Source organism: Acromyrmex echinatior, chromosome 2 (assembly GCF_024713525.1).
Source record: "Acromyrmex echinatior isolate Ae372 chromosome 2, ASM2471352v2, whole genome shotgun sequence".
In the NCBI taxonomy this organism is placed as follows: Eukaryota; Metazoa; Arthropoda; class Insecta; order Hymenoptera; family Formicidae; genus Acromyrmex; species Acromyrmex echinatior.
This window is the reverse complement of record NC_141853.1, coordinates 24,347,127-24,367,037: the sequence shown is the minus strand read 5'-3', so window position 1 is coordinate 24,367,037 and position 19,911 is coordinate 24,347,127. Positions and strand designations below refer to the sequence as shown.

The following is a 19,911-nucleotide window of genomic DNA, read 5'->3' as shown; positions in this document are numbered from 1 at the left end:
TGAGGATAGAGAGAGTTCGAACACTCAGTATAACGCACTTCTACAAAATAGAAAATAATAGGAGATGTAGTTTTTGCTGCAATTTTGTGTCAAGGCAATTTACACGTGTTTGTATAATATTATCAATAAAGCGGCAAAATTCCTTATTATAAAAGATTTTTTGCATACTGCATAATAAAGGAATAGCATTGCGATTAATATAAAAATGATAATCTTTTTATAGAATTTATTATATTCAATATTCCATGCACGAATAAGTATTTGTATAAATAGTGTGAAAAATTTAAACACATGATCTTTTTATAAGTCGTTTGTTGAAAAGTGTTAATATAGGATTAAAAAGATAAAAGAAAAAATTCTATAATAAATTTTTAATATAATAACTGATAACTTCATAGTTCTTCTATCAATCATTTCATTCATGTACGAAATATAAAAATATCATTCATTAAAAATAAAAGTTAGAGAAAGAGAGAGAGAGAGAGAGAGAGAGAGAGAGAGAGAGAGAGAGAGAGAGAGAGAGAGAGAGAGAGAGAGAGAATTATTAGGTCAGATATTTCTAGTTGGAGAATTCAACGCGCGAAGATAACGTTTTAAATGAAACCCAGGGGATGAGCATCTTGAATGTGATTTATTTATACTTGGAAACTTAACAAAGCTAATTTGAAGGTGGATTTTCAGTTTTATTTTCCGTAAATGCTTGCAATAATGCATCTCGCGTGCTCGTTGCATCAATAATTACGGCTCAGTGAATTAATTTGCGTGTGATTTGGTGTCTAATTGGATTTTATTTGAATCCACTTATACTTTTACCCATTTATATTTTTCACTGTTTGCGAAAAACACCAGAAACATGTCCAATATTTACCCATACGGGGGAAATCAAACGACTCTCAAAACGAGTTACCGGCTGTTTAATAACGCAGCTTAAAATGGCGAGGTACTAACGAGGCGTAACATACGATGTCCTAATTATCGCTTTTGTTTTAAACCGGACATCAATCATGTGCTTGTTATCCAACCGTGTGAGCAGCTTTTATTTTGAGCGTAACGATCGTGTTGTTTCGTTGTCTGCTATTTGAGTTTCAATCATTTCATAATTATTTGGATCGCAGCGCGGAAAGATGAAATCCATTTTCACGTTAATACACGAACAGTATTAAATCGGTTCGATTCGATCACTGCTATCATTATCATTTATTTCACGAGGTACCGAATTAATTGTCAATTAATATGCACCTTTCTGATAATTATTCTGAAAGACATAATGTACCGTAAAATAGAAAGAGAGATTTTGATATGCAACAGGATATATAACAAATTTAAAATAGAATTAGTTTATAAATTAAATTAAATTTAAATTTAATTAAATGAGCAATTTACATAGTTATCCATCTTAATAAAATAGTTCAAAAATTATGTATATACAATCATCAAATATTACAAAAATAATGCGTTATATTTATATGACATTAACTCCGCAAAATTCTATTTTTAATTAGAGCTACTGTGCTTTATTGCTTGTTAATGCGGATGATTGTAATTTTAGAAGTTTCTTTAGCTTTCAGAATTTATTATATGTAGCTATTTTAAAATCCATTTTTTTCTAATTTCTTATAGGTTTAAAATATTAATACTTATTATCTTATAAAATTACCATGATTATTCAACAAATGTAAAATATATAAGAATAACACTATGTAATTATTTACAATTTCTATAATCATTTTTTGATCAATCTATTGAAAGATTAATCTAGAAGTATAATAGTGGTAGAACGAACGTTACATCATCTTATTATGAGTAACTACCTTTTTAGAAATCCCGATGAGTGTAACCGTTTTCATATATATTATTAATCTATACAATGTAGCAATTTCTAGACCACCTTTTTAGACGTAAACTTTCTCTTTACATTTGCAATTAGTCACGCAATATAACGGTGACGTTATCGCAACCAAGCGTGATTTTCTGTGCACTACAACGCGCCCCTTTAATACTACTACATATCTTTATCATAAATGAAGAAGAATATGGCGTACATTTATGAAAACTAAAATATATACTGCGAGCTATGTAGAATATCTCAATTACATTGTGAAATGTTACAGCTATTTGCAAAATACGAAGCTGGTTTTATTAAAATAGTCTTTACGTTTCTCTAGACGGCGAAATCAGTTTTCTAATCAGAATATTATCTCTTCTCCATTATAAAGAAAATCAAAATTTTTTTTATTTCTCAAATACAATTGATTATTAGACTGTTCTTATCAACGATATTTTATTTACTCTCTAAATTTGAATCAGTGGATACCTAGTCATTTTTTCATTATCCATACTTTGCCCTGGATAATCAGTGAAGTTCAACTAAAAAAGGAAGAATGTTTGAGCATTATATAAATAAAGTACTGATATTTATATATTAATTTCAATCTTCTAATACTATATTCATTGAATTTATAAGTGCAGTGAAACAAGGTTAGTTAGATCATATAATAAAGATTAGATATATTAGGGATCTCACGTTTCATTTAATGATTACCAGTGGTATACTTGGTACTGATATCAATAATTATCCACTGATTCAGATTTAGAGAGTATGGATTGAATTTTCCGAATAATAACGTTAAAAGCTGGTACTTCGAATATACCTGGTGCAATCGTAAGTGTTATGTCGCTATAAAATCAATATCTCGAACGATTTAACTCAAGTAACATGATCTTTTTAAAGATAGCATACATAAATCGTTGCATGCCTCGTCGCGCTATCAACCGGTAATACGAATAAACGATCCGGTAAAGGCCAGTCCACTTAATGGAACAGTTTTAACTCGCAATAGCTTTTGGGAATTATCGAAATCTTTTCCTAGAACAATCCTATTAGAACAATTCTTTTAGAGCACGATGAACGATAATGAGTCTTCGTATTATTACCTTTATAGTAGAGCTCTTTCGAGCGGAAAATAATTATGTACAATTATACAGGGTCGTACACATATTCGGGAGAAAGTTTGTACTTAACTTGTTAGAGTATATAGACTCGGTTCAACGATTTTCTAACACAATATCAAAGGCCGCAACAAAAGGAGTAAATGATATACGTCGTCATCATCATTGTTTTCTATTCGCGTTCTATTGTCGAGAGAATGAATAGTACGAGATGAAAATTCGAATATTGAACTTTGAATATGTTTTTTATCTCTCATTACTAAGACTTATTCAGATTGAATGATTTTTGCGAGAATCTCACATCAAAGTTGTATGATGTTTTTTTATAGAAATTGCTCGAAAAGATCAGTTTTGCTGAAGTATCTTAAAATTAGTTAGATAGATTCTGAAAATATAATTTTAGATGAATCTAAATAATTATGTAAAACACTTATCGATGACAATTATCGATGACAAAAAATTTTAATATTCTAGCAATCAATTTAAACGTCCTACATAATTATTTTGATGGTCCAAAATTATTTTCAGATTTGTATCGAGCTAAAGTTTTTAATATTTCAGCAAAATTTTTTTTCCGATATGTACGATATCGATTTTCCTTTTATATACGATATCGATTGTTATAATTTATTGTTGCATTTTTAGTTCGTAATTTAATTATATAAGAAAGTTAAAAAAATATAAAATATCAATATTATGCGTAAATTTAAGTGGAAAATACAACACATAATTCAATACGAAATTAAAGTAACTTTAATTTGCATATCGACAAGTTAATCTCAAATAATACTACATTGACCTTAAAGAGATATCAAAGCTATGTGTATCAGTGTGTCACAGTCAGGATTACTTCATTTACGGAACTTTATTAAATCTTTGGATATTACATCCGTTGAAATTAGTCACGTCGTTAACGCGTTTGTGCTACGTCATAATAACGATGGCGATACGTTGCCACCTCGATTGCCACCGTATGTATGACAACTAATTATGATACAACACGATTATTGCGTATTATTATGGCTATTACGTATGATAATAATGTGGGCGTTATACCATCGCGCGATGTGTTATGTTACAACGTTAGTATAATGCAAATAATACGAAATCATCAATATGCAACATGTTTACCAATGATGGTCCTGTTAATAACAATAGAGATTGAATCTGGGAATGCAGTGTAAGTTGCAGCATGTTACCAACTTTGAACAAGTATTTTCTATTTTCTGATAAATAGTTTTACTACTTTTACTTTGACTTACTTTACTTTGCTTTGCAGCTTTAAATTTAAATCTCGAAGAACGTAGTCGTGTTATTTATGTTAAGCTGTTAATACCTTATGCATATACTTACACTCGTATGCATGCTGAAGATTTAAAGTACTTCTCTAGTTATAAATTTAAATATACCTCTTTGTGCTTTAGTTATTATGCTCCGGTTGGATCTTTAAGAAGATTCATCGAATATAGTCTATTGCTTTTATTTTCTCATTATATTATTATATAATACATAAACCGAACAATATTATAATTTTATTAAATTATTAATTTACAAAATTAATTATTATTATATATTAATAATACGAAAGGATCAAATTTAGATAACGGTTTAAGCATTGCGTTAATAAAACTAACATAGCGTAAGATTTATTATAATTACTTGTACATGCAAATTTTATTTTCTTTTTTTGCATATACAGTGGTTTAATTCACAAAAGTAAAATACCCTGCGGGTAAAGACGACGATGACGACGACAACAACGACAACGACAAAGCTTTAAGCGACGACGTTGCGGACGAGGGACCGTAAATCCGCGTCGCGGAAGTTCGAGAACGAAGCGGAGGTGTACGAGGTGAACTCCGGAATGCCTTGGGGCAAAACGAAAAGGAGAACTGTAACAGGGACGAGAGTCGAAGATGCGCTGGTAATGGTGGCGGCTGCGGCAGCAGTGGCTATGGAAGTGTGCATCACGGTAGGGTCGGTGCAACGCGGAGCAAGCGGGACGAACTTGAGATGGTAAACACGGGAACCGTGCATCATCCGAGAATCGAACTTTCCTCTACGTCCCCGGTGGAGTCTAAGATCTCCGCGCGAAGCGAAATTCAATAGGCCATTCGCTTTTAAGAAATGCATTTCGATGCCGACTCGCGGCTTTCACGCGAAAAGGTGTGAACTTCGCAGTCCCTTTCTGCATCACACACGAGAGGTAACGAAATCGCCGGCGTTACGGAATTTACCGCTATCGGCTGAAATTGAATTTTCTTCTCGAATCAAGAAATGTGGCAGCAATCCGATACAGCGGAATGTAATGCACGCGATTTTAGTAAAGTTCTTTGGCTTCGAAATAAATAAACATTATTTCCAAAACTGTCGACAATTACATAGCGTTAATGCAGAAATTCATCACTTTACATTAATTAACGTAACTATCTATTAAATCGCTGTATATATTAAATAAGCCTGAAACGCGTTTACGCGAAGTTTATATGCCGCTTGGAACATTTCAATGGACTCAGCCAAATTGAGTTGATTGAAGTCGAATAGCTTGTTATTGTTAGCGAATAAGCAATTCTGACGCGCGCATAAATTACTATTGCTCATGAATACGCACGTTCTTGTTTCCCATGTATGTGATAAGAATTAATTTCTCGACATATGACGTAATATTACGCGAAACATTTGTTTGTAGAGCGGCTCAATACTTCAACCTGTCTCTTAAGCGCATACGCGAATTTAATTACCATAAATCGTAGCTTACCGGTTTGCAGTGCAGTGCACGCATTCCGTTTTACGGTGCCATCATTAGTGCAAATATCGTAGCTAGCGTTCTATCCCCTACAAGTCGGTACACACGACAGATGTTAACACCGAATTAACACGTACAACGTACGACTACATGGCTCCGTGGCAAGTTAACAGCGTTACCGGCACGTCGATATGATCGCAATTTCAGCTTACAACCATAATTATCGCGTACTGTACCAACCATATGCCTGAGTGGGCTCTACTAAAACGTACTTTACCGACCATTAACTGCAAGAGATGCAGCATCTCACCGGACGACATCACATCGTCGCACAAATATCAGAAATGTTTTTTTTTTTGGAGGGCAGGGAGGCAAAATATTCTCATTAGTTGTTTGGATATATCAGTGAAAAATGTAAAAAAAAATCCATCAGAGCCTACTCAACTGTTCACAGAAAATTCTTTATTTTCGTGTGAATGTAACAGAACGAATAACATAAACGTTTCGATTCGGGTCATTCAATATAAAATATGAATCGAAATTACATAAGTAACGTAAATTTCAAGTTGATGATTCCCGAATTTAGCTCGTTCTTTTTTATCCTATAATGCCGAATTATCTATGTAATGAATAATTATTATAATTAAATATTATCCCAATTAAATATATACCCAATAATTATCAAAAATATTAACTTATACAATAATAGTATAAAAACTTATTAAAGTAAAACCGAAGTCATATACATTGCGTCACTAAGTAGAATCACGTCGCTCATCGGATTGTTAGATTTCCTGTGTAGTCATTCAAAAGAAACACGAAAACGAAAAATTGGAGAATTATTAAAATCATTTGTCTGAATTTTAATTATATCAACTTATATGTAAGCGTTTTCTCGTGACTCGACGTAAAGGTCTTGTGGTGTAGTCGATAGTCAAATGAGAGTCAAAATAATAATGTCATGTAGTTATTGAAATAAAAATAAAAATAAGAACAAAAAAGGGTAAAACCAACGTCATAATTCTGTAAACAAATTCATATGTAGTGGGTCTAAAAAATACGTATCATTCTATAAATTCAAACTCTGTTTCTGTTGCTTTATATGGATCGCTTCCAAAATCAGTCTTTTATTAAGTAGCTTTTCCTCAATTTTGTTGGAACAAAAAGTTGAGGAAAAGGTACTTAATAAAAGATTGATTTTGGAAGCGATCCATATAAAGCAACAGAAACAGAGTTCGAATTTACAGAATGATGTATTCTTTAGATACCCACTACATATAAATCTGTTTACGGAATTATGACGTTGGTTTTACCCCCTTTTGTTCTTCTTTTATTATATTATAAAGCAACAGAAGCAGAATTTGAATTTACAGACGCAATATGACTTCAATTTTTTACTTTATGTAAGTTTTTATATTATTATTGTGTAAGTTAATATTTTTGATAATCATTGAGCTATTCATTACATAGATAATTTGGCATTTGGATAAAGATGAACGAACTAAATTGTCGGGAATCATCAATTTGGAATTTGCGTTACTCATGTAATTCCGATTTATATTTTATATTGATAAGGACCCGAATTGAAGGGTCGAAATGTTTATATTATTCGTTTTGTTTTACATTCACACGTAAATAAAGAATTTTCTGTGCATCCGAACAGCTGATGTAAGCTCTTATGGGCTTTTTTACATTTTTCACTGATAGATTCTTTCAAGCCTCATTTTATATATTCGTTTGGATATAATAATTATAAACTTTCATGTTGTTTTAATATTCATGATATTTGCAGAGAGTGTATCATAAAAACGTCTAGTGAATTTTATAAAAATATTTCCTATTAATTCACAACCGGTAATTGTTTCATTCACGTTACATTCGGAATTTAATCGTCATTTATTTCATTCACATAAGATAAAATATTATATAAATATAAAAAAGAACTGTCAAGTAAGGACTAATCGTTCATTAATGAAAAGAGAGACTACATATTGTAGTAGGTACTATGTTACTATGTTCATTAGGTGCAGGCAATGAATGTGGGAATTAGAATTTAGGAATTTCGAACAGAAATTATAGAGAGAATAGATTTATTATGAGATTGATATAGTAATTGTAAATTAACATCTAGCAAATAACAAATATTATATACAGCGTCCTCTAATCACAATTGGAATGTAATTACACGGGTTAATAACGTCGTTTATTATCAAAATGAACAGGAAAGAGTTGCTATATTACTAATCCACGTATAATATTAATCAGTAATATTAATCGCTATGCAAATATTGTAGTTCTGGTAAATTTAATAACGACGTCGATAACCCGCTCCCGCGTGTTCTCTTCCGTGTTTGTAGAAGTACTTCCGTAAGCGGATACAGAGTCGTAATTAGACGCGCTGTACTCGCGCTGAGAGAAGCACTCGAAAAGTAAACGAGGGACGAGTGAGCAATAATCCAACAAAGACGGGCGTGCACACACCCACACGAGGAAACATGCGCGTGACAAGGGACTTAACTCACGTGTGTTCACGTTTTTACGTCAAATACCGTTCGTTTACTTTTCGTTAAAAGTAAAAATCTAACTTTTGTTAGATCTAACCCGCGCGCGAAAATTAATATAAGGAGTATCGATGGACTTCTGCAAAACAGTGATTGAACTTAAAATTGCAATAATATTTAGGCCAGCTCTTGTAGCTGCGTTCTTTCTCTTTTCTAAATTGTGTAAAATCTCATTTTAGCAACGTTTAAGCTACATCATATCTTTTCCGCGCTGTTATTTCCTAGGAAATTTCAATTTTAATTATAATTTCAAACGACTCGTAAATGAGACGCATTCATTACCTGCGCTTTATGTCGCGCGCTCGTTTCTTGAATGTCCTGCTATAACGTACAACGCCGGCGGCAGCTAATTAATGATCAACGTAGCAGTTCAGAACACGATACATCATACTTACTCTCTTCTAGAATTTTAACGCAAAAGTAAGTTGTTTATTTTCACCGTGGTAAAGGTAACCGATATTAGAAACAAATAAGCCATGGATTAACAATTAACAATTTAAATTGATGAACGTATAATATTTTATATTTGTAGTTTTGTAGTTTCACAAATTACCTCCCAAATTATTATACGATTATACACGATTCATACATGTATAATGACGAAAGTACTATTTCCGGCTTACCGGAAAATTTCAACGCGTTTAATACTCATTATTATATTTACTGCCTGCGTTCATATCCCGGAGCTTAAAATATTAACTGCGCTGCAAGTTTGATCTCGGACAGAGCACGTGCAAGACGAGTAAATGGTACGGGATATACATATACATCGCTTCTCTCTGCGTTCTTTCACGAGCCACGTACGCGCAAACTTCGATGCGCTCGCAAAAACCCGTGGGTGGGCGAGCGAAAACGAGCGACAGGAGGACGAATTATGACGACACGTTAAATATCACGCGATACGGACGGCAGTCGTAAAGAGGCGTTACCACGCCGTCGATATGCGTATGCATCTATCTGTTCTCGGTCGTGCGACGCATCTCGGTTGTCCGTCTATCGTTATGTGTGCAACAGCGTTGAAATGACAGCGACACCGTCGATAGATCCGCTCTCCGGTTGTGGTCGCGACGGGTAAAAAAATACGCCGGTGGTCAGAGATGATAGTGGCCACAAATGCGCCGGAATTGCAACAGTGAAACTCGAAAACTGTCTCTGCTGCGAAATGATAAGTGGAATAATCGCTTGCTAAATTCCAAGAAATCCTGTACCTTATTGCACATAATGATAAAATAAATCCAGTTTAAATTAGCGGTTAGATCTTCTCTCTTGATTTTGTCGATATTAAAATTTCTAATTCTTTACTTAATATTGTTTTCGCTTGAACTTTTATAAGTCTTTTATTTTTTCGAAATTTTATGTGTTATCTCTGAAATAGATATTAACTATTAAATATTTTCTAAATAGTGTAACCATTAATTCTTAATAGCTCGATATAATAAATTTTTAATTTCGAAAATTGATAAGAAATAGTCTGCAAATAGAAATAGGATATTTGCACGCGCTTCCTTACGTATTAAATAATAAATATTAATGCAAACAATTAGCATGAATTTGCATGCTACTAGGATGCTACTAGGATGCTGGAAAATAGAGGAAATATTTTCTTATCGCAGATAGCACCTACGCACAATTATCGACTTCCGTCTTTGTATTCCATCGCAGCATCTCGGGTCTTCTCTTGTCCCACGTTATTTCCATAAGCATAATTGATATTTTTCTATCCGACGTTGTGAAAACACGCGAAAAATAGTATTAAATTCCTTACGTAACATTGCATCCTTGAAGAAGATGCAAAGACGTTGTCAGACACGTAAATCGTTTCTTTTTTAATCTGGGGATTTAGAAAGAGAGACAGTTAGATAGATAAATAGAGAGAGAGAGAGAGAGAGAGAGAGAGAGAGAGAGAGAGAACGAGAAGCATAAATAGTGAAGAGTATTGGTTTACAAAATGACCGTAAAAAGCCCTATGTAATGCGCGCGTGGTAAAAAAAATCTCTCGCACGCCTCGTCAGCTAGTTAATTGCTTTTTAAGTAATAGTGCGGAGGTGATGCTTCATCCGTAGCTTTTAAACCACTGCTGAGCTATGGTGATATTCCTTCTTTGCATCATGCGCCAGATTTCCATCATCGTCGTTAATACGCCATTTCGACTTTCTACGACGTTGAACAATCTAATCAGCCGAGTGTTAAACGTCTTCTCACTTCTAAGACAATCATTTAATTAATTGTGGAATTTGATGCTATATCATATATCCTAATTTGCAACTCTATTCTTGATTTTCATAAAAACAGTTTAACGAATATTAAACATAACGATGCTGTATAGAATTTTAACATTTCCATTCCAGCATACTGAATTTTTATTCATTCTGAAATAAATTACAATTTTTTATGCGCATTAATTTAACGTAATTTCAGACATTTTGACAATTCTTTAAAAGCTTTTGGCTGTTTCACTTTTGGTGGACAAAATGTGTGAACAGAAGAATTAATTCTCATATTAATACATCAAATCATATTTAAATTATTCTTCCGTTTATGATATTTATTTATTTATATAAATTTTTACTTTTCTCTCGAACTTTAATACGAGAAATACTACTTCGCTTTCACCTCATCTTGATACATGTAGTTCTTCTCATGTTACTCGATGGATTGCTGGTGTCTCCTTGACACTCGAAAGCCTTCCGTATAATCGCGTTGTTCTCGCGAGTGAGCAGTATGTAAATTCCCAACTAATTTCCTTGCCCGTCTACGCGACACGCTCATTTCTTACAGCACGTGGCTTGTAATTATCAAGCAGGATATTTGATTTCCTTTACGCAAGCAAAGACATGCTCGCATGCCATTTCCAGTGTCTTCTCAAAATGCCCTACGTGTTCGCGCACACTGATGTGTTTCAGAATATTGTAGTTACAAACTTTTTGACGTTTTCAGAATGTGATTAAAACTGTCATTCTTACTTCACGTGCGTGCACATCTAATTCCGTTAAATATTTATTATTATCGGTAACATGTAAAATAGTTTAAACATTGTGAATTTTTATTTCATCATATCGGGCTTCGCCGACATGCGGTATCAATGCATCAATTTAGCATTGGATATTTCGCGGTATGTCGGTTTTAATTTACGTATTAAACGCGGTCATTCATCGAACACGCATAAATAATGGATTCCCGCGGGTATTCTCGCGCGACTTATATGATATTTTGTGAAAGTTTCATTTGCGCATAGGCGCGATACAAATCGTCTGCTTCCGCCGAGAATCGCAGAGAGACGTTGGGCTGGCTGAGTTATATTATATTGTGATATCATAGCGCACACGCAATCGGAGCAACAGGGAGGCACATAAACGTGCGCGGGATGACGGTGTGTGCGTACGCGTTCCTCGGATTTAATTTCGCGCTTCTATATTCCGGCCAAAAATATATACGTACATACGGATGTTCTACATGTGCGCGCAAGAGAAACACGTCGTGCGTGTATACGTGCAACGAATTGCGCCGGAAAGCGAGAGACCGGTCAGCCGGGGAGCGCAATAGGCGTTATTTCCGGCCGTTGTTTTTTCGTGCTCACCGCCGAATACAACCGAGAAGAAAAAAGAGATGTACCTCCATGTACGATAGATTATAATCCAAAGATCACACAGCACAACGTGACATATTGCAACCAACGAAATAAAAATTCCGTTATCAATTGTTTCGGAAGTCAAACTTCGCACAATTCCTCCCCGACGTTAATTGTACTTGACATTTATCGTTCGATATGTCCTTTATTAACACTTTGAGGCTCGATGGAGCAACACTGTATCCACGCGGGAAAAAATTTCCTAAATTTAAGTAATATTTTCTTGAATAATAATTAAGCAAACATTTTCTTATTGTAAATAAATACTTATTAAACGTAAACGTATATTAACTCAAGTATCATTTTGTTAAAAATAAATATTTATTTGCAGTAAAGAAATGTTTATTTTTAGTTACTCAAGAAAATATTACTTAAATTTAGAAATTTGTTTCGGTGTAGAAATTTTACACAGAAAAAATGGTTTTGCTGAAATATTTAAAATTTAGCTGATGCAGATCTGAAAATAATTTTGTTTAGATTGTCAGAATTATTATGCAGAATATTCAAACTGGTTACTAAAATGTTAAACTTTTTACAGTATTGTCATCAATGGTTAAGCATTCTATATAATTATTTTGATGATTCAACAAAATTACTTTTAGATCGGAGTATCTAAAAAAATTTTAATATTTCATCAAATCTATTCTTTTCGTATATTCTCGAAAAATGTCGTATACGAAAATGGTATACATATAATATACGTTACATAGTAATATATAGGTAAAATATATGTTATGTACGTGTATTATAGATTTTTGTATGCGAAATAGTTTCAAAAATGTAGGCACAGGTTAATGTACCCATGATGCCTGTGGCCATCGAATGCCGTTTTTTCTCTTAAAATTCCTGCGGAGGCTGCTCGACCGAATAATGGAAGCTGGTTCACGCCCATTAATAGGTGATGTTATATAGAGTTTTTCATGGATTACGAAATATCTCATAAATTCAGAATCGCTTTATTGATAATATCGTATGCGGAGATAATAGGATCAAAAAATAGAGATCTAATGTTCTGAGGGAAAAATCGATTCGTTATTATTCAGTTTCAACATTTAATGGAGTAGGTCGGTAACTTTCATAAAATTCAAACTCTTGTTATTATGCTTTAATCCTCTTATAGTATTACATCTTTTTTAATATAAAAACTTATATTTAAAATTTTATATTAGCAAGAAAATGCGATTAACTTTTTAGTTTATTTTTTTACGAAGAAAGTGATAAATTTCACGTGTGTCCTATCTTTGAGAAATATGTCTCACTTGGGAGATCTCTATACTTACGGAACACCCTCTTGGGAGATTTCCGTTTTCGTAGTGCTTTGTTTCATGACGGACTGAAAAGAAGCGCACCAATCACCGCAAGAAACTTCGAGATGTGACATTTCCCGATCAATGCTATTTTTCCACATTCGACATATAATAAAACATGCATAAACAAGATTAACTACTTTTTGTCGTTTTTTACTTTGACTTATCTGTTTTCTATATTCGATATTTATGTTTATGCAATTTAATTTTAACCGTGTATAATTTGGATCTTTTTAGCACAAAAAGACAGTTTTATTACTAAGTTACACAAATTTCCATTTTTTTCTGGATTTTTATTCAAACTTTAGTTTTTATTAAATAGAGATATTTAAGTTAAAAGACCCATATTGCAGAGAGTAAAAATATGATTAGAGACGGAAGTTTAAGTTAATACGTGTATCAAAGTGTATGTACCAGAGTGATTCCTCACTTCACATCGACGTTCAAAAATGCTCTTTGCCCCGTGACGTCTCTCATTAATTATGATGGCAATCTTATCAAAACATTCCATTCCAAAAAAATAGAATTGAAAGAAGAAATTGGATTGATTCACGGTTTCGCATTTTGTAAATTAAAAATCTGATCAAGTTGCATTCGGATACTTATAAATATATTCGCTGTGGATCGGTATATGTATGCATGCATAGTAGTAGAATATTCTAGGTAGCTTGAATGAAATTGGATCCGCCCGGGCGAACCCAGAGAACGAAGAGAAGGAAGATACGCCAAGATTCTTCAGCAGAGACGAGGAAGAAAGATGGTTTCGTTCGAACGAATAATCAGGAGGAACCTCTGGTAATCATTTCGTGCCAATCGAGTAGTTTCCTCGTGCAATCTCGGCCTTGGTGCACCTACGTGGCTTCTCCCTCTAAATCCGCGCACGTGATGCATCCGACTAACGACCCTCTCGGGGAGCCAAAACGTGTCTCTCGAATTAAGCATCCGACACTGGGTAGATCGAGAAGGAACCCCGTAGGAATTATTTCCGTGCAATAAACGAATTGACTTCGCGCACAACGGAATTTACGAGAAAAGTTACTAAGGTGCGTAAGACGAAAAAATATTGCAGGATTGAACGTGCTTGGAAAAATTTAGTATGAATGTTGTCATTTATCTAAATAAAAGCGAAGTATTACGGCTATAAATTTTATTTACTGTCTTTATTTTGCAAGACATACAACATTAAAGTTGCTTATAGGACGTAGAATAAATAGCTGAAAATATATATTTTGTGTGATATATCACATATATGTGGAAGATTCAGAAAGATATTATCCTAACTTCTTTATAGCGCCTTCATAACACCTAACATTTATAATCATTTAAAATGCGCGAAAAAGTCGGTAAAATTGGAAAAAATATTTCTCACTAGTATTTTTTGCAAATTTTCACTCATCACATCTATATTGAATTCTTTGTCACGTTATATATGGATATCTTATGCATTAAAAAGTATTAGTCAAATAGATAACACAACATTGTTGAAGAAACGATTGTTTATTTTATTTTCCTATCTAGCACGTAAATACGTTCTACTTTCACACGTTATGTTGGCATCAAGCATTCGTTTTGCTGAGCGCCAAGTTTCATTCCGAGCGAAGTATCCCATCATTACACGTCAGCGAGTCAAAGAACGGAGACCTCGATCAAGGGGACGAGGGAATAGAAAAGCGAGGAAGGTATTGCCAAAGTTCGACGAGCTACCCCATCCACCCATTAGCGTGTCAGTCATTCCGGCCGTGTAATTAAATTCCGTGCGCCAATGTCGTCGCGTGGATCTCCGCCCTGCGCGATCAAATCTTTTTGAAGCTGTCGCATCCATTCTCTCTCTCTCTCTCTCTCTCTCTCTCTCTGCTTGATTCCTCGAAATCAGCTTGGCGCATTCTGTGGACGGTATCAATATTTTCCCTGGGAAAAATGTCGGGTCAGCTCCCGGGAGAAGCCGCGGGGGTGAGAGAGGCCGCGTTGCGCGGAGGGCGATATTCTTCCGGAGGGTCTCCTTGACATCAATTCTATCCATTTCCACGTTTTCCCGCGTTTCTTACTGCCCTACAGTCTCATTTTCAATTTATCCTTGAAACCTTTTATTGCATTTTTCGTTTCTCCTACCCCGTTTTAGAGGATCCGGCGTCGAATGGACTCGCGCGAATACAACAGATAAAACGAAAGTTTGTATCGCCGCGGGGTCGCTTGCTTAGAGTAGGAAGTCCGGGGGGGAGGGAGTCTGATTAATGGACTTCTTGCTGTATAACGGGCGAGAAAAAAAATTAGTCGAAAGGAGGTCGGTGGCACCGGAGAAAGCTGCACTGCTATAATTGTATTATAGTCGATTAATTGGAGTTGTTAGGCATCGTAATCATCTGGTTGCTGTTGTTTAATTATTCCGAGATGACTCGCACAATCGTTTTCCTGCATTATTATCTCGTACAATTGACATTATTAATATTTATTTGCACAATTTTTAAATCTTGCAGATGAGAGAGGAAAACTCTTAAATATATTTTCCAATCTATTAAAAAAAAAGAACTTTTATCTATTATTTTAAACATAAACGAATGATTGATGGAATATATATATATATACATATAATATATAGCACTAATATTATCATGCCACGTATTTATTTTTCTATCTTTATGATTGTTACAGAGCGACATCATGGAATTTTCCAACGTTGCACGAAAAAAGTCGCCGACGCAAAGACATAAACTCCGAAAATTGTTTGGCATAAGAAACACTGCGACTGTACATCGTTCCTAATTGACAGATAGAGGAAGGAGCTAGCGGCGGGAGATAACTAGAAGCGGGAATGAGAAGAGGATCGAGCGGAATACACGAAGCAGCGTTCGAAATTTACGAGTGAGTCGGTTTGCTTGCACGTCGTGGGGTTCAAGATGGTGTCTAGGGGCGGTCGTGCGCCGTAACAAATGGTTCAGCCGTGAACCCGCTCGCCGTGCAACGACACCGGAAACAGGCGGCAGCTATCCGGCGAACGAGGGAGCGAACGAGCAAGGAGATCCGCAAGAATTCGCGAGGACACAGACGTGAAGCTTACCCCCCGGTCATCTCTCGCGTGGTGAATTGTTCCCAGGCACGAAAGCCGAAAACGGTGAAGTTTGTTCAACGCGCTTGTTTGCAACGAAATTGCCCGGAGACAAGATGATTCTGAAACGTCGACGATGAAACGACGTACGTTTCGCTACGATCGTCCTGCGAGAGAACGCGTCGCGACTTTTTAATACGCGTTCGCAGACTCAGAGATGACGAGGTGTCGCGCGTTTCGATATTGAAATCTTGATAACAGTTGGTCCATGATAACTCGGCCAGATGGGTTAAAAAAACTTTCGTGGTTCGCGATTGACGGCACGGTCTCGTGCTGTTTGCGAAATGGCGATTATACCGCGTTCTCGAAAGTGCAACAAGTGGTGTCCAGATTCTCAATGCTGAGACATCATCGATGTTACTCGACAAACGGACGAGGGGATTTGATCCGGGACCGATCAGGTTCGCGACCGGTTGGAGAGTCTCGAACAGGAGGACCGCCATTGTTTCCTAGAACGATGCCAGCGGGATTAAGCGCGTCTAATGAACTTTGAATCTGTTTCGCCTGTCTAAAATACGATCATCTCGAAATTTCTTCATCAGGATTCTCTTCGTCGGTCTAAGTAGATTTACCTTCGCTGGGAGGAAAGGTTCGACCAACGCATCAAGAGGTCCCGGTTTGACGCTGTTCGTTAACCTCGTCAAAGGGTGCTTTATTGATCGCGAGATCGAAAGGTAGACGACGAGTTAGAGTCCGAGCTAAGATTTTAACTTGATTCCAACCGCTGGCTTCCGTCGAACTCGAGTACTTGAATTTACCAACATCGTCTTTACCAGGAAGGAATGTATACAAGTTGAAGAAAATTTTAATTTATACGACGATTCGCCCAGAACAGGGGAAATTAGGGTTATTAATGCATGTATTAATATTCGTTGAAACGTGACGCGATTCAATGTTGCACGTGACTGCTCTAAGAAAGACTGTAAACGCGAGTCCATGGCGACGAAAGTGCTCTATGGTGTGCAGACGAAAAAAACACTTGCCGGGCATCGACGATTCTTGGGACTGCTACCTGACCTCTCAACGGCAAATCCGTTGACTAACGTAGCAGCACCGTTCGTATGCCGCGGGCAAACACATCCCGTGACTCGCTCGAGGACGAAGACTTCGCGATAATCCAGTCAAGACGTTGTCGGATCCGCAGAGACGTCGTCGAATGAGACGATGGTGATGAAGATATCCGCAAGCGAAGCTGGCGTTCCTCTATTAGGCGCCGTCGGTCCGCGCTACGTCGTTAAACAAGCGACGGTGAAGCGCTGCGTCCTGGCGTTGTTGCTCGTCTCCATCGCCAGTATATTCTATTACACTTACTACATTGTCAGCAGTGGGCCGCTATCCAGGTAAGTCCAAACAATGCAACGAATTACTGCTTTCTCCCTAAAATGGGAACATGATTGCTTAAGTTAAGAAATTCAATCATTAATTTAGCGCTAGCTCGCGTACAAGAATAAAGTGCATTAAAGCAATTAATTTTGCGATCTTAAAATGTTTTTAGAATTAATTGCTGTAAGAATATCTCTATTCCAAATTTACTCATTGTTTAAGTTAAAAAAATCAGAAGCGTGGTGATATTAACGCACATATGTTACGCCATAACGTGAAGTTAGCACCTCTCCACATTTGAAATTAATTGAATCATATTGTGTTAACACTCGGAATATTAAAAATTCAACAAAATTTTAACGAGAACTTAAGTGGATTTCTGACACAAATACAAAATGTTTTTACTGTTCTGTAAATTAAATGTAACATAAATAAATTATAACATATAAATATTTTATTTTCTAAAAATATAGGATTTTTAAGATAGTTTGAATGTGAACTCTTGAATTCTGAGCCCGAAAAACTTTTGTCTACTTGAGAATATTTACAGTACACGGCGTAAAACAGAGTAATGCCTAATTAGCACAAGATTTCTACATGCAGCATCTGTTGCTAGCAAAACTTCAAAGACTCTTTTTGCACAATAATCGGACGTGTTCGCATAGAAAAACACTTGTACAACTTCTTCGGATTGTTGACTTTCGTTGTCTTAGTCAAGAATGATCGTAAAAATGTAAAATAAAGAGCGTAACTTTGCGCATTGCTACACAGTAGAATTGTGTAAACTTTGAAATACGTGTAGTTTCGTGATAGTGCGGCAATAATAGCATGCAAATGCAACGGAAAACACACCATTAAAGACCGTGTGGAAGCAAGTTTACAAAGGGCGATTAGTATTGAATGGCGAGCGACGAGTCGTTTGATGATAGGTAAAGTAGAATGGTGACACTTTTAATTACTTTGTATGCAATCAAGCGAGAGTCAAAGCAGATCAATTAGAGCCGCGAGTTGGCTGACCGTCGCGCCAGCCAGTTCGTAACTCTAAAATTGCGTGGTCGCGTGTTGGTAGGGGATCTTCCAACAGAATCTCGTACGTCGCAGACAATTTCCATTGACGTCTTATTTTTCACGTGGTGACGATGTGGAAAAGTGAAAATCTATAAACGAACGCGATTGGCAATCGACAGGAAATATTTTATCACAGAGACACGACGTTTCTAATTGTGAAATCAATAACCTTCATTGATATCAGCAACTGAAATCCTTTATTTAAAATAACGGATTGTACTCATTAATTTCATTAAGAAAGCGTAGCAACGATCTCATGAGATAATATCATGGGTATAATTAAGTAAATAACATTGATGATACACAGATAATGGAGCATCAACGGTCTTATGATTCCGATAATAGTCGAAATAATTATAAACCACTTTTATATCAAGTCACGAGAAGCATCAATGAGAAGCAACAAATAATAGGTAGAAAAAAAAGCGCGTGTATATTTTTTTTTACAATTTCGCAAAATGATGAATGTAATACATCAGAAGGAATTCTATGGAAAGCAATTATTGATGCAGAAATATCGGCAGTATCAAAGCGCGTTGATCTAACTTCGCAGTAGCGTATTTCCATGTTCCGTAGTAATAAAATATTTTTGTCACGCAGCCGACACACCGTCCATTATACGTAAATATTACGTGCGGTTATCAAGAAAATCGCATACAGGAAAATTATACTAATTACTTTTGATAATCAAAGAATAACAGACGCATGAAATTATCATAGACTATACTGCAGGATGTTTCATATCTTTAATTACATGTTGCGTGCTGCATAACAGAGCCTGAAATGTTAAATTAATCATTATTCACGAAAATTATATCTTTCACATCATTTTTTTCTTTTCCGTGGCATAAAACTTTTCTTAGCTCTCTTTAATATTGAAAAACAGCGTTAAAAATTTGGAATGCTTTTAAAGTCGTACAAAGCATCCTTTGATCATTCACTTGATAAACGAGCAGTAGGCAAACGAAGATAGTCAGTGAATTTTAGCAAGAGGAAATCTCTTCTACCGTTGTAAACTACCCGAGAACTCGTATGTAGAAAGCATGAACAACCCCTGCAAAGACGAAATAGTTTGTGGACTCAGCGAATTGGCAGGTACCTTCGGTCTTAGAGACGATCCTATTTAAATTTACGAATACAAGTATATCTATATGTATGCGAACGTACATATATACTATAAGGGTTATATACATGTTTCCGTAATAACTGGCCCAATTCCAGTTTTC

The 19,911-nt window shown here is 35.5% G+C and overlaps 1 protein-coding gene across 1 annotated transcript in view; it reads left to right on the top strand.

Moving 5' to 3' along the window:
• sfl (N-deacetylase and N-sulfotransferase sfl) overlaps positions 1-19,911 on the top strand; it is a 125,367-nt gene that overhangs the window by 26,021 nt on the left and 79,435 nt on the right. Inside the window, exon 2 of the mRNA XM_011065819.2 lies at positions 15,841-17,634. Within this exon, the coding sequence (XP_011064121.1) occupies positions 17,459-17,634 (176 nt within the window). The 5' untranslated portion in view covers positions 15,841-17,458. The remainder of the gene's footprint in view (positions 1-15,840; positions 17,635-19,911) is intronic.